Here is a 14505-nt window from a genome sequence, read left to right as displayed (position 1 = left end):
TTCTCATTGCGTCGTTTCTAAGAAAATCACGAACGCCTTCTAGAGGAAAAACATGAGTCAAGAAGTCGGTATTTGAGGAGGCTCCAAGTTTAGCGAAAAAATCTGCACATTGAGAAAGTAGCGCTTTTGTATCTTAGATCAACACAGCATGAATATGATACTTGACATGAAGACATTTGATGAGGTTAACACAATGTAAAGAATCAGAGTAGTAAACAAGTTCATCAATACTCATATCTTTGACCAGCAACATATACTTCGAGCAAAATGTGACACAATTATTTCTAGAGTTTAATTGATATGCACTGACGGTGTAAAATAGTTTTACACCATCGTCCAATAAACAACCATTATTTTGCCATGTCATATCAGGAAAGTGGGGTGAAGTGGGGTGATGTGGCGGAAAACATGGTTGGTATTGGTTGATAGTGTAAAAAAATTTTACACCGTCGGTGCATATCAATTAAATCCTTATTTCTAACATAATAAATTGACATGTTTGTAAAAAATAGTGTAAAATATTTAAGGCTTTCAGTTTTTAGTTTTTTTTTTTTTTTTATCAACAAGACTTTTTTCAAATTTAAATATAATATTAATTAAACTTTCTTTTTTATAATAATTAAACTTTTTTAATTGTGCCATCTAATAAATATTATATACATCACTCTCAAATATATTTTACTTTGTATTTACATTGAAGATAAATACATCAATATATTTTTTACATCTAAATATTTAACTGTGCGTTCATAATAGAAGACTCTTCCAATGAATATGTGTGTGATCGTATTGTGATGGTGAAACATTGGCATAAGAATATGACAAGTGAGCTGTGTCTTCATAGTTTTAGGTAGGCATGACAATAAAAATCATATCTGCGGGTACCCGCCCAAACCATACTCGTTTTGACGGGGAAAACTCGAGTTGATTGAATTTGAGTTCGGGTTTGGGTTTTTCCCGATTTCAAAAGTTGATGTTGGGGCGGGTAATGGGTACATTGATACCCACCCGAACCCGCCTCACTTATACTAAAAATTAGATTTTACCTCTTTTAAATTAGAAACACTTAAACAATCTCTTAAATTACATTCATATATTTATTTTTTATTTTTAATTTGAGTATTAAACAAACTATTTTCTCTATTTTTTTCTTTATTTAAAAAATTTTGTTGAGAGAAAATAATTTTGGACATTTTAAAAAAATTAATAAAAAAAAAATACTAAAATACAATATAAATTCATGTGGAAAGAGGCGTAATCGGGATACCCGATCCCCGTTGGAAATGGGTTTGGGGTTATCCTTTTTATCCCCGCTCGAATTTGGGATGAGTTTGGGAAAATCCGAACTTTATGGGTTTGGGTTTGGCAAAATCCATCCCCGCCCCGCCCCATTGTTATGCCTAGTGTTAGGGAAATATGAATTTTTTCTCAATCATTTTGGCTATAACCTATTTTTTTTCTTCATCTTCTCAACCTATTCCCTTTATTTGTTCCATATTTCCCCATTTTCATTTGCTACTTTAATTCCTAAAATCACTTGGATGTAACCTTATCCCTTATAAAATTAACTAAACCCTTTATAGGGGTTGCCTTGCCCCTTTGTTAATAAAAAGTGAGCTTCTCTTTCACCCTGGTAATCTGAAAAAACCACTCATTTTCACCCCCGTAATTCTTAAAAACCACTCATGCATGAATAAAATAGGCAAAATTACACTGCAAGTCCTTTATCTTATTTTTTTGTAACAGTTTGGTCCTTTATCTTTTTTTTGTAACAATTTGGTCCTTTATCTTTTTTTTTTGTAACACTTTGGTCCTTATCTTATTTATTTATAAAAAATAAAGGACCAACGTGTTACAAATAACAAAAGATAAAGGATCAAACTGTTACAAAAAAGGGGACTAAAGTGTTACAAATTAAAAACATAAAGGACTAAAGTGTTACAAATAAAAGATAAAGGACCAAAGTGTTACAAAAAAAAAGATAAAGGACCAAAATGTTACAAAAAAATAAGATAAAGGACCTGTAGTGTAATTTTGCCAATAAAATACTGTTTGACCAAATTTACCATCTAGACGCGAGAAATATATTTCTCCGTCCGAATTGATAAATTCGGAGGGGTGTGATTTTTAAGAAATTAGTGGAGGTAAAAGTAGTTTTTTGATTTTCCTACTAAAAATGTATGGAGCATGAGAATATTATCCATTTTCTTCATTATGCTGTCATGATATTTTGAAAATTCTACTTACATACATGAAATTGAATGAAAATCACAACAAAACAAAACATAAAAAACAAAAGAACACAAGTTCCTTGTACAACAATCTTATTCCTTATTTAATGTACAAATTGCCACCCTGTTTAAATTTAAGGCCTAGCAAAGAATTTGGTAAGGAAGAATATTACATGAATTTGAACAAAATGTACAAGTTTGTTTTCCACAGTTACACAAGTCAATTACGTTAATGTCTTTCTACATAATCACAAGTGGTTGAACACTATTGGTTTGATGCTTAACATGATGCTTGGATTGGTGGATAGACCAGTAAGCATGTGCAGCCAAAACCCTATCCAATAGCTCCTGAGGGACTGGCTGTCCTCTCCTTTGTTGAGGAGAGATTTTTGCAGTGTGCACTAAAGTTTTCCATTTATCCTGCACGCACCGACACGACACGTCAAGTTATTAGTAATAATTAAACAATGCTACTATTACAACGTAGCTAATAGTTGGTGCGCAGAGTGCACGTGTTGTAAATCTTGAGGTACCGAGTTTGATTTCAACTGATAATAAAAATTACAATGTAGCTAATGATGTGGAAACCAAAAACAACTGCATAAATTATATTTCTTCTAAAAGATGTTCAATGCAAAATGCAACAAACTTTGTAATAATGCACAACTAAGACCAAAATAAGCAAAAATGTTGTGGCCATGATTTGCTCAATCAATAACAACTAGAGTTTTTCACACTAGGTCAGCTGCAAGGATCAAACGAAATCAACCAAAAGTGAATTCCAAATGTCAGTTTCAAGTAAGATTTGAAGGCAAAAGCATTTATGCTTGGGAACAATAATGATCAAAATCAATTGTTTCCAAATCATTTTTACCTGTCACAAAAAAGTGAATCCAAACTTAAACTAAAATGTCCTATCAAAAATCAAATCTAATACAAACCATTTTAAATCCTAATAAGACTTATTAATATTAATATTAATGGTTGACCTATAGTTTTCATTGATCACGGTCTACCTTTAATTAATGGACTACCCTGCATTATATCTAGTATCTACTCTTTTTACTAATGTTTCTATAGATCTTACTCACACACATGCCTAAACCTCTAGAGTCGAGACTCTACCACTTTTCCACTATAGGTGCTCTACCTCATCTTTCTCGTTTTTAAAACTTACAATATAAAGTAACTGTTTCAGTCAAAGAATTCTGATATAATAGAAGGGAGTACCTTCAAGTCTACATAAGTCCTGTGGTCTGCATTCTCAAAACATCGCAACTTTACATCACGCCACCTGCATAATGAAAACAATGTCAGCAACCTATGTTTGCCACCTAAAATGACGGTGAAGCTCATAATCATCAAACCTTCCAGTTCCAACTTCCTCAACTGCATGAACAAGTGCTTCTACTTCAGACACGGTAAACGGTCTCCTGGCTCGACGCTGTACAAGCTCGGAGTGTCCTGTGCTCTGATTCACGGGAACAGCAGCTAATGCTTCTACGCTATTATCCAGAACACTCACTAGTGCTCCAGAAACTTTTGTTAGTTTATCATCAGATATACTGTCGGCAAGGGAAGAAGCTGATTCATGGTTAATTTCAACAAGGTCGCCGCCTGTATTTGCAAGCAAAGAGGAATCCTGTTTGACAACAGAAATCCCTGAATCTATGGAGGGAGTTCCTGGAGACCTACAAAAATCCAATTACGAAATTAGTTATATAGACGAAAGAAACATTCAATTGAATGGAGCTGAACCCTAATCGAAATTACCATTAAATGAAGCATGTCAATATATGACAATTATCACGTCGGACATGTTTCGATTGACTTACTTGAGCTTATCTACTAGCATAAGTACTTGTGAGACTATTTGGAAGAGCGTAAGAAAGCAGCTTATGACATGTCTATAAGCAGTTTTCAGCTTATTTCCATAAGCTCTCGGGATAGCTTATAAAAATAGTTTATAGCTTATATTAAAAACAGTTTGATTTTATTTTATCTTTTGTTGATAGAAATGTCTTATATATATGAACTTATCTGATAGGCGTTTATGTTATAAGCATTTAATTAAGTTGTTTATCCAAAGAGGACTAAGATATGGTGAAGAAAAGAAACTGTTAAACTTTGGCTCACCTGGTAGGCTCGGATGCTTCACAGAGAGAAGGATTACCAGCGCAAACAACTGGAGAAGCTAGAGAAGAGCTTGGCTCCAACACAAAACCGAGTTTATCTATATTTTCTTTACAAGATATACCAGTCTGCCGAAGAGTTCTATTGTCATCTCTAACTTTCTTCCCCTGAACAAGAACACCAACATGCACTCCACCTCGTATTATATTCATCACTGCCTCCATGACTGTCCTCTACAAAAATTTGTAAATAATAAAAATATATTGACAAAATATGCTCCGCAGCCCCTTCAATATGTTAACAAGGCTCGATGAAAGCAGTAATAGATTTAATACTTACCATAATAAGATCAAATTAAAACCATATCTATCCTACCTTTAATGAAGCAACAGTTGCAGTTTCGGGAACCTCGACATAAAGTTCTGGAATCCTGAATGACTCGATGCTAAACTTTACTGTACACAAGGACAAATCATCAACTCTAGGATGCAAAGAACATATGCTAACCAATACTAATGAACGACACGCAATAAATTACCATGAGAATCCTTAGAAACACGAACTTTTGCAGATGAGCTACGGTTATTTCCACGAATTACTTTCTTAGATGAATCAGATACACTCTCGCTGCTGAATCCTCCAACACGAGTTACCATTGAACCCTTGTCTGACAATTTCTTCCTCTTCAAAAGAGTGTGACACTGAGATCTTTCGAAATTGTAGTAGGTCTTCCTCTTACGACTTGAAGACGTAATTCCCTTATCTACAAATTACACATTCCTTCAGTAAAAATGAGATAAGTGTTCAAGACATTGTTTCTACTGTTCTCAACTAAGAAATACTCCAGTAAAATTGTCACCAACGGTGTAAAAAAACACAGCCTCTTGTGAAAGGAACAATAAGAACAGCACTTATGGAACTGCAACTAAGTGTAGTCCAAAAAGAAAAACCAGCCTAACTCATACACATAATATATGAAAGATAATGAAGAACGTGATTACAAAATATTTGTTAAACACATTACCATATCTAGAATGTTCATAATCCTTCAACTTCGGAGCAACCTTCCAGTGTTTGGAAGTCAACCGCTTCCTGATTATTTTGCGTGCAATGCACCGTGAAGGTCTAAATGCCTTCGATTTGGTGCAAACTTTGTTGCACCTGATAAATTTTTCGTCATCATCAATAAAACCTAACTTGATATCATTCCCATTCCTCGAAAAGGAAGCATTGGGAAACAATCCCCCACGAAATGGAGATTTAACATTACTGTTCAAGTTGACTAATGAAGGAGAGTTAACACCTAATTTCAACGGATCCTTCAAACTAAACTTATCATCCACAGATAATCGCTCGAAGCCTGAACGGCCAGCCTCCGGATTGTTCGCCACTTCTATGACTCTATTAGTATCAGAAAGATTTCCAAACTTATTCTCCAATTTGAAAATTTCGGACTTCACATTATTGTTAGCTGAAATGCGTTCTAGTATACAATCAGCCTCAGCAATCTCAAGATGTTTCTCACTGCTTTTTTCTTCACAGCTTCCATTATGAAATCGCTCTTCCGTTAACGGTTTAACTTCAGATGCATTGCTAGAAGCGGAACTTTCACTCTCCTTCAGCAACTCGCCTGCTAAAGATGCAAGTAGTTCAAAAGCACAACTGCGGTCATCCTCGACTGGTTTCTTGAATGGGACCCTCGTCTGAACAATTTCAAACTTTTGAGTAAAATACCGTTTAAGCCAATACACGTAAAAATCAATCGCAATTAACTGCAGCAGTTACTTACTCTTGCAGATCTTGGACATCTAGGGACCTTAGGGACCTGAAAGTCCCTTAGTCCATTGTTTCTATTCTTCTTCAACACCATAGCACGAACATTTATAACTCATCAATTCATCAAAAGCACGAGTATATCAGATCCTATCTCTGTCGTAAAATCGAAGATCCATGTATCAAGTTGATTTTCAAAATTTTGCTAGATTTACAATATTGACAAAATAAATCCATGGAACACATCACAAAGACTTGAATGCAAGCAACATCTTAAGGAAACAAATCATATTCCATCCTAATCAGTACATAATAAACCTATTTTAAACTAAACTCATTAATTAAGATAATTACACACAATTCAACAAGTAGATGAACCATAAAATAGAAAATTGAGAGAAATTAAAAAAAAAAAAAGTCAACACAAGCAAAATCAGAAACAATTATAAAGCTGTATAAAGTTGCTGCACATTAAATTTGCAAGATAAGAAGTACTAAAAACTAAACATCCCAATTATGATCATTGAAGTTAGAAAAATTTCTTATTTAACCATTTAATTTCATGCAAAATCAACAATATGAAGAAAACACCTTAAAATTCAAAACCCCATAAAAATAATATTAAAAAAAAATACCCTTAAAAGAAAAATCAAAACTTTAGAATATATAAAAAAATCAGTTACACAACAAACATGGCTTATCTTCCACGATCGGATCTCAAACTTCAAAACCCTCTTCAATCATGAAAACCCAAATACAAAAAAAAAAACTTAAAATTTAAGAATAACTAAAATTAAAAAATTAAAAATATGAGAGGATGATAAACAGACCAAAAATTAAGAATTGAGAATCATTAATAACAAGCAAATAACTAACCTTTCTATGTTTGTTTGATTAAATTGCGATCAAGTAACAGAATTTGCAGGAAAAAACATTTGGTTTGGAAAATGCAACAAATTGGGAAAGGGGGAAAAAATCAAAACATTGGAAGTAACGAAAAATGCAAAAGAAATGAAATCTAAGAAACTACTACAAATCCCTAGTCACAAAAATTCCCTTCTCTTTCTCTCTCTTTCTTTCTTTCAATTTTTCAATTTTAAATTTAAAAATATTAAACAATATTTTGTTTTTTGTGAGTAAGATTGATAGATAGAAAATTAGAAAACCCTACCAAGATGAATAAAGAACAAAAACTACGCAACAGTTACCTGAAAGCTAAAACCCTTTTTTATTGTTGTTTTGTTTTTTTTTCTCTTTTCTTTTATCTTTCTTTCTAAGTTACTTTTGACCGAACAACGTGAACAGCCAGTTAAAAGACGACAAATGGCATGTACACGTGGAAGATTCTTACTCTTAAATGTCGTATATGAAATTGCCACATTGGAATTTTACTGCTCAGTCCGAAAATATATATATATACAATATACTAGTACTACTCTGTCCCAAAATATAAGGGAAAATTGGTCAAAAAAGTTGATGTATTTGGTTAAAAATTTGGACTAAGGGGGGTGTATTGGATTGGGATTTCATGAGACAATTTTGGCAAAAAAAGTCTTGATGATTTTATGAGATTTTGTTGGACTATATTGATTTTGTGAGATTTTAAAGACTTTTTTACAGAGACTTTTTTACAATCAAGATTTTTAACACATGATTTGAATGGATTTTGAGAGATTTTTTTCAAAAAACTTTTTACAATCAAGATTTCATAATACTTTATATATTAAGAAACTTTTGTATATTAGGCAAATTTTAAAATAATCAATAAATTTTAATAAAAGAAATTATATTTTTTTGGGAATCCAAATTTTTAAACAAAAAAAAAGCCTTACATTTTTTTCACGTATATGTTTCTAATCACAAATAAAAACCATTATCACCATTGATGGGAAAAGAAGCAGATGAAGGTAACGAAAAAAAATTTGCCGTAAAAAGTTGTATTGAATCAAAAGTTTGTAAAAAAGATGTAGAATTTGTTAAAATATTTTTTTGCAAAAAAGAAGAAGAAGAAGAAGAAGAAGAAGAACTGATATAATGATGATGAAAGTAAAAAATCTTGGAGAGTTTGAAAAAGTCTCAAGTCTTTTGGTGAGATTCTTGAACAAGTGAACAAAGAAAAGAAGAAGGAGTGCAGTGATGATGAACTATGAAAAAATAAAGAAAAAAAATTTGATACAGTGATGATGAAAATAAAAAGTCTTGGAGATTTCAAAAAAGTCTCAAGGCTTTTGGTGAGATTGTTGAAAAAGTCTATCAAGTGTATTTTCAACTAAAAAGTCTCTCAAAATCCATTCCATAAAAGAATCCATCAAAATCGGTAGACTTTTGAATACCAGTAGACATTTTAAAAGTAGTACCAAATCTCAATTGAATACCAACGGATTTTATTGCCCTGAAAAAAAAATCATGTTTGTCTTAATTGAATACCACAAAATTTATTTAACTTTTGTAAAAGTCTTGATTGAATACCTCAAGATTTTTTTGTCATAAAAAAGTCTTTTAAAATCCCATGAAATCTCAATCCAATACACCCTCCTAAATACATCAACTTTAGTTGACCAATTTTCCCTTATATTTTGGGACGGAGGGAGTACATTATAAAAATTTAATGGAAAATTTTGTTATTATAAGAATTTTTTCAAAATTTAATGTGCTAATCATTAAATTTTAACAATACTATTTGTCAAAAAAAAAAAATTACAAGAATACTCATAATTAAATGAGTATTATTCTCTTTAAGCTACAACGACCTAACAACAACAAAAAAACAATTCAATCTAAAACACATAAAAACACAAGATTTTCTTTTGGTCATCTTTCAAACTTTTTGTGCACCCCTATCGATTTCCAAAATTATGCTGCTCAAGTTCTAGAACATGTAATTGAAGTTTTGAGTTCTAGAACTCGGACACTGAGGAAGAAGAAGAATAATCACCACCACCATACATAGTCGTCTTCTCCCATTTTCCTTCCCTCGCCTCCCACATTGAACATTTTTGAAAAAACACGCTTGAGTTCTAGAACTCGAACACTTACAAACACGCTTCGAGTTTTATAATTCGAAATGTTTCCATACATACACAACCCTCACTTATTTTTCCTTATTCTTCCAATTGTCTAAACTTCTAAAAAAAACAAAATCCTAAAAACCCTTAATTCATTTTTCTTCAAATCTTTGTTGAATAGTTGTTGAAGTTTCTAACCACCAAACACGAGATTAGTACATATTTTGCTCAATTCTTGAACAACCATCTCTCGGTCGACTCATATGGTTGTGTTAGGTTCACCAACATGAAACCTTGGAATGTCGATGATATGAGAAATTGAGAACCATGTTCTCTATTTTCTGTCACTGATCAGTGCATTTTAATGCACATTCTTCTACTATTGTACTAGTGTATTCCTATGGTTTAATTTACTATTTTCACTATTTTAACGTGTTTTTATATTTAAGTTTATTTCTAACTTTATTTTATTTTCGCACTTAATTTATGAATAAATAGCACTTTGACACCCTTCCAGTCCGCAGGTCATAACTGGAGTTACGAATATCGGATTGAGGCGCGGGAAGATGCGTTGGAAAGCTGAGATCAGGAGCTACAACTTTCATGTTGAGGCCAAAACCCAGTTCGGAGCGCAAGTGTGTCAAATAATTGCGTTTATGTTCCAAACGTGATAACTTAATTTATTTTCGACCCAAACTTATGTTTTCGGCCTGTAACTTTTGAAGCCCATAATATTTAAACTAGAAAACGCAGCTAGGGCTGCTCAGTCTGTATTCACGCACTGTAGAACAGAAAAGCGGCTGCTCCATTTTTATGGAGAACTAAACCTTCTATTGATCCATCGGTGTAGGGAACTTGTTCTTGATTCTTGAGGTTCGGTGGTTTTAATATCAATTCATATGTTTATGCTTATCATATATCAATTTTCGTGTCTCCCTTTTGTGTATGAGTTTGATATGATGCTTAATTATTTTGTTTCATATTCATACCATTGAGACTATTCGAATTAATTCATCGCTTGTTTAAATTAATCTGAATAGGAAACTATTATATGCTTTTTCGCCGTAAAAAGGGCTGCCGAATTATTGTCATGATGTTAACTGTGTTATCGGTGACGCTTGATCATCACCATAGTTAATTGAACACGCTGGTGCTTAATCAACGAATTCTTTATAAAACTGATTTTCGCTTGTTAAATTAGTTCTATAATCAGCCGAAGCATAAACTGAATGAACATTCTTATGAGAACCTATGATAGATGACAAACAAAGTTTCCAAAACCGATGGATTAATTGCTTTCATATTAATTAAATCTGTTATCTCTGTTTCTGTTTAACAAACTGAAACCCCCATAATTTACAGTTTGTACTCGATTCTTATTTTCACTAATTGTCAAATCAGAGGTCCTTGTGAGACGACCAAGGTTAACTACCTTGTACTACTCTTTAATTAAAAATATTTTGATCACGAAACGACCGTGATCAAACTGGCGCCGTTGCCGGGGATCTCTGATTAGAATTAGTAAAATTGTGAATCAACTAACATTACTAACAATTTTTGTTTTGTGAGTTTCTGCTGTGTTACAGGTTCTGACGTTGAATTTTGCATTGAAGCTGAAAAAAATAATTGATTTTCGGCCAACAGCTCCGATTGGTCCGAAATTTGATCAGAAAATCAGAAATAAATCAGAGAATAATACTTTTGTATCAAAGATACAAAATTTCAAGCTGAAAATCCGAAATTCCTTCGTTTAGACCACTTTTTATTTTGTTTTAATTTTCGAAATATTTAAAAAAATCTGGAAAAATTATATTTAGATCTTCTTAAATTTTAGAGATTTTAGGTGGTATATTTATTTTTTTTAGATTTTGTTTGACACGATTTTTTATTTTTCTATTCATTTTTGTTTAGACCCCAAAAAAAAAAACACTTAAAAAAAATGGGTACCTCATTGGATGAATTAGCTTATCTTATTAATTTGTTGGAAGCAAGAGAACAACAAGCATGCTTTCAAAATCATATTCCACTTTTGTTTTGTAATTTTTGTGGATCAAACTATCATAGTATGGATGCATGTCCTATATTGTTCGATACTAATTTTATTGGTATGAACCAATTTGTAGGGGTTGAAGATAATTCGCAATTTCAACAACATATGCAATCTCTTCAAGTTATGAAAGTCCAGGCTGATCATGTTGAACAAATAGTCTCCATCGACCATCAAATTCAAGAGAACAAGATGTCTCATGATAATGTACAACCTGTTGCACCACTGGAGGTAATGCAATGTGATACAAGTCTTAATGACTCTCCAGGTGAGCCCATTAAAACATTGTTTGCTTCATCTCATGAACACAAAGTAAATAGCATGAACTCAAGTGAATGCGTGAAAGAGATTACACCACAAAATGCTTTACAATCTGATTTGGATGAATTACATACTTCGCTTGAAGTAGATAAATCTTTTGAAATTTTTTCTTGTGAATGTGGTGTTTGTAATGTTTGTCTTGAGATCAACGCAGCTATTTTAAGTGAAGATATTTTGATGCCGACAACCACTTGTGCAGAAATTCAAGCAAATTCAATAACTCTTGTAGTTGACAACAAAAATGTGGATTTTAGTCGGAAGAAACCATTGACTATAGAAAAAAAATTGTTGGTGAAACCTTTGATTAAGCCAAGAAACATGCAGTTGTCCTTCACCATTTGTGCATCTCTTCCACCCAATTTATCTGACTCACAAACTAACCGTGGATTGTCTGATTTCCATGCTTTTGTTATTGCAGGTGTACCATATGTGCTGGCTATTCCTCCCAAGCCACCAGATTTTTTACTAATATCTAAGTTCATCTACTATTTGCTTTTTCCCGTTTCATGTATTCGAAGTGCAGAAAGGCCTCCACCAAAACCACCAGACATGGAAGCTCCAGCAGCTACATCTTAACCCCTCGGGTGTGTTCCTTCCGTTTTTTTTCTCACTTTATACTTATTTTTACATTGCGGACAATGTCTAATTTAAGTGTGGGGGGAACATTTTACATTTAGTTGTTTTTTTAAAAAATAGATAAAATAAAAAATAAAAAAAATAGTGTCAGCATGCAAATGTTATGAGTAGTCACATGTTTTAGGACTAGAGCAGTATAGTTGTAGGATTGGTGAAATTTTTGGAAATTTTTGTTTTGATACTTGACATGATAATCTTTGCACCTTAATGCACAACTGCTGAAAACTTGCAACCTTAGTAGTGACTTGATAAATCTTTAAAATACACCATCATTAGCCTAAGTTATCTGAGTATAGAATACAATGAGGAGGTATGATTAGGACTAAGTTTGGGGGAAAAGCTAGATTACTTGATTGTAGAATCATGGCTAGATTAAATGGTGGGACACTGCATATCTTTAAAATAAAAATAAAAAAAAATAAATAAGTTCCTGTGCCTAAAATTGGAGGAACAATAAGACATATGTGGAGTTCCTGTGCCTGAAACTGGAGGAACAAATGCTGTGCAGGGTGCTCTACTCGGAGTAACAGGTTGGACTCATTACAAGTGATGAGATCCCGTCAGGTGAAAAGGTAGAGTAGCACCTAAAGCATAACTAAACGAACTTAAGTAGTGTCCCTGCGTATAAAAGTCAAAAAGTCTGAGAGAACATGAAAAGTGCAGTTTCCCCTCAAGCTGAAATCTGAAACCAAACTCTGAGTTGTAAGAAAGAAAAGGGAGCTTAGTATTCTGAATGTGTATTTTAGAGAAGGATCATGTCATGACTTTGGTTGACAGTAATAGGCAGTTCACACACACACGCATGATTATCATTGATAGTTGACATACAAGAGTTATGCCAATCTTTGAAAAACAATCCAAGGCTTGTAGCTTGAATCTTATAATGTGTTGGTACTTGTGACGTTATAGCATGCTTGTTTGTGTTTTAAATTTTTAGTTTAAGTCTTTAATCCTAAGTTTTGCTCGGAGTGCAAAAGTTCAAGTGTGGGGGAATTTGATCAGTGCATTTTAATGCACATTCTTCTACTATTGTACTAGTGTATTCCTATGGTTTAATTTACTATTTTCACTATTTTAACGTGTTTTTATATTTAAGTTTATTTCTAACTTTATTTTATTTTCGCACTTAATTTATGAATAAATAGCACTTTGACACCCTTCCAGTCCGCAGGTCATAACTGGAGTTACGAATATCGGATTGAGGCGCGGGAAGATGCGTTGGAAAGCTGAGATCAGGAGCTACAACTTTCATGTTGAGGCCAAAACCCAGTTCGGAGCGCAAGTGTGTCAAATAATTGTGTTTATGTTCCAAACGTGATAACTTAATTTATTTTCGACCCAAACTTATGTTTTCGGCCCGTAACTTTTGAAGCCCATAATATTTAAACTAGAAAACGCAGCTAGGGCTGCTCAGTCTGTATTCACGCACTGTAGAACAGAAAAGCGGCTGCTCCATTTTTATGGAGAACTAAACCTTCTATTGATCCATCGGTGTAGGGAACTTGTTCTTGATTCTTGAGGTTCGGTGGTTTTAATATCAATTCATATGTTTATGCTTATCATATATCAATTTTCGTGTCTCCCTTTTGTGTATGAGTTTGATACAATTGATGCTTAATTATTTTGTTTCATATTCATACCATTGAGACTATTCGAATTAATTCATCGCTTGTTTAAATTAATCTGAATAGGAAACTGTTATATGCTTTTTCGCCGTAAAAAGGGCTGCCGAATTATTGTCATGATGTTAACTGTGTTATCGGTGACGCTTGATCATCACCATAGTTAATTGAACACGCTGGTGCTTAATCAACGAATTCTTTATAAAACTGATTTTCGCTTGTTAAATTAGTTCTATAATCAGCCGAAGCATAAACTGAATGAACATTCTTATGAGAACCTATGATAGATGACAAACAAAGTTTCCAAAACCGATGGATTAATTGCTTTCATATTAATTAAATCTGTTATCTCTGTTTCTGTTTAACAAACTGAAACCCCCATAATTTATAGTTTGTACTCGATTCTTATTTTCACTAATTGTCAAATCAGAGGTCCTTGTGAGACGACCAAGGTTATCTACCTTGTACTACTCTTTAATTAAAAATATTTTGATCACGAAATGACCGTGATCAGTCACTGAAGTACCAAAGGATTGATTGAGATAGACATGACTCTAGTTAGATTTGTTCAAGTTTGATTCATCCAAGGACCTTCGATGAAATCGGGGAATGAATGGCTAAATCCGATGAAGTGCCTATATTATAAGTATAAGAATAATAAGTATAAGAATAATACATACTTCTTCCGGTCCTTTTTATAAGGAACACTTTGGAGAAAAAAATTGGTCTTTTTAATA

The 14505-nt window shown here is 33.0% G+C and overlaps 1 protein-coding gene across 3 annotated transcripts; it reads right to left on the bottom strand.

Annotated features, from left to right (window-relative positions):
- Positions 1-2268: 2268 nt before the first annotated feature.
- On the bottom strand, positions 2269-7391 carry LOC123919656 (telomere repeat-binding protein 4-like). Of its 3 annotated transcripts, none has more exons than XM_045971631.1 (9): positions 7346-7391; positions 6154-6293; positions 5389-6067; positions 4903-5127; positions 4740-4819; positions 4368-4597; positions 3599-3922; positions 3462-3525; positions 2269-2651 (listed from the first exon to the last, which is right to left on the bottom strand). In XM_045971631.1, the coding sequence occupies exons 2-9, from the start codon at positions 6232-6234 to the stop codon at positions 2472-2474; spliced, it is 1863 nt and encodes a 620-aa protein (XP_045827587.1). In that variant the 5' UTR covers positions 6235-6293; positions 7346-7391; the 3' UTR covers positions 2269-2471. The 3 variants fall into 3 exon arrangements, with proteins under 3 accessions (XP_045827587.1, XP_045827586.1, XP_045827585.1); XM_045971630.1 differs by having other exon boundaries at positions 7309-7384; XM_045971629.1 differs by having other exon boundaries at positions 7014-7361.
- Between the last annotated feature and the right edge of the window lie 7114 nt (positions 7392-14505).

The sequence above is a fragment of the Trifolium pratense genome, linkage group LG4, assembly GCF_020283565.1.
Source record: "Trifolium pratense cultivar HEN17-A07 linkage group LG4, ARS_RC_1.1, whole genome shotgun sequence".
Taxonomy (NCBI): Eukaryota; Viridiplantae; Streptophyta; class Magnoliopsida; order Fabales; family Fabaceae; genus Trifolium; species Trifolium pratense.
The sequence above is the reverse complement of the archived record's forward strand: the minus strand, read 5'-3'. Positions and strand labels throughout refer to the sequence as shown.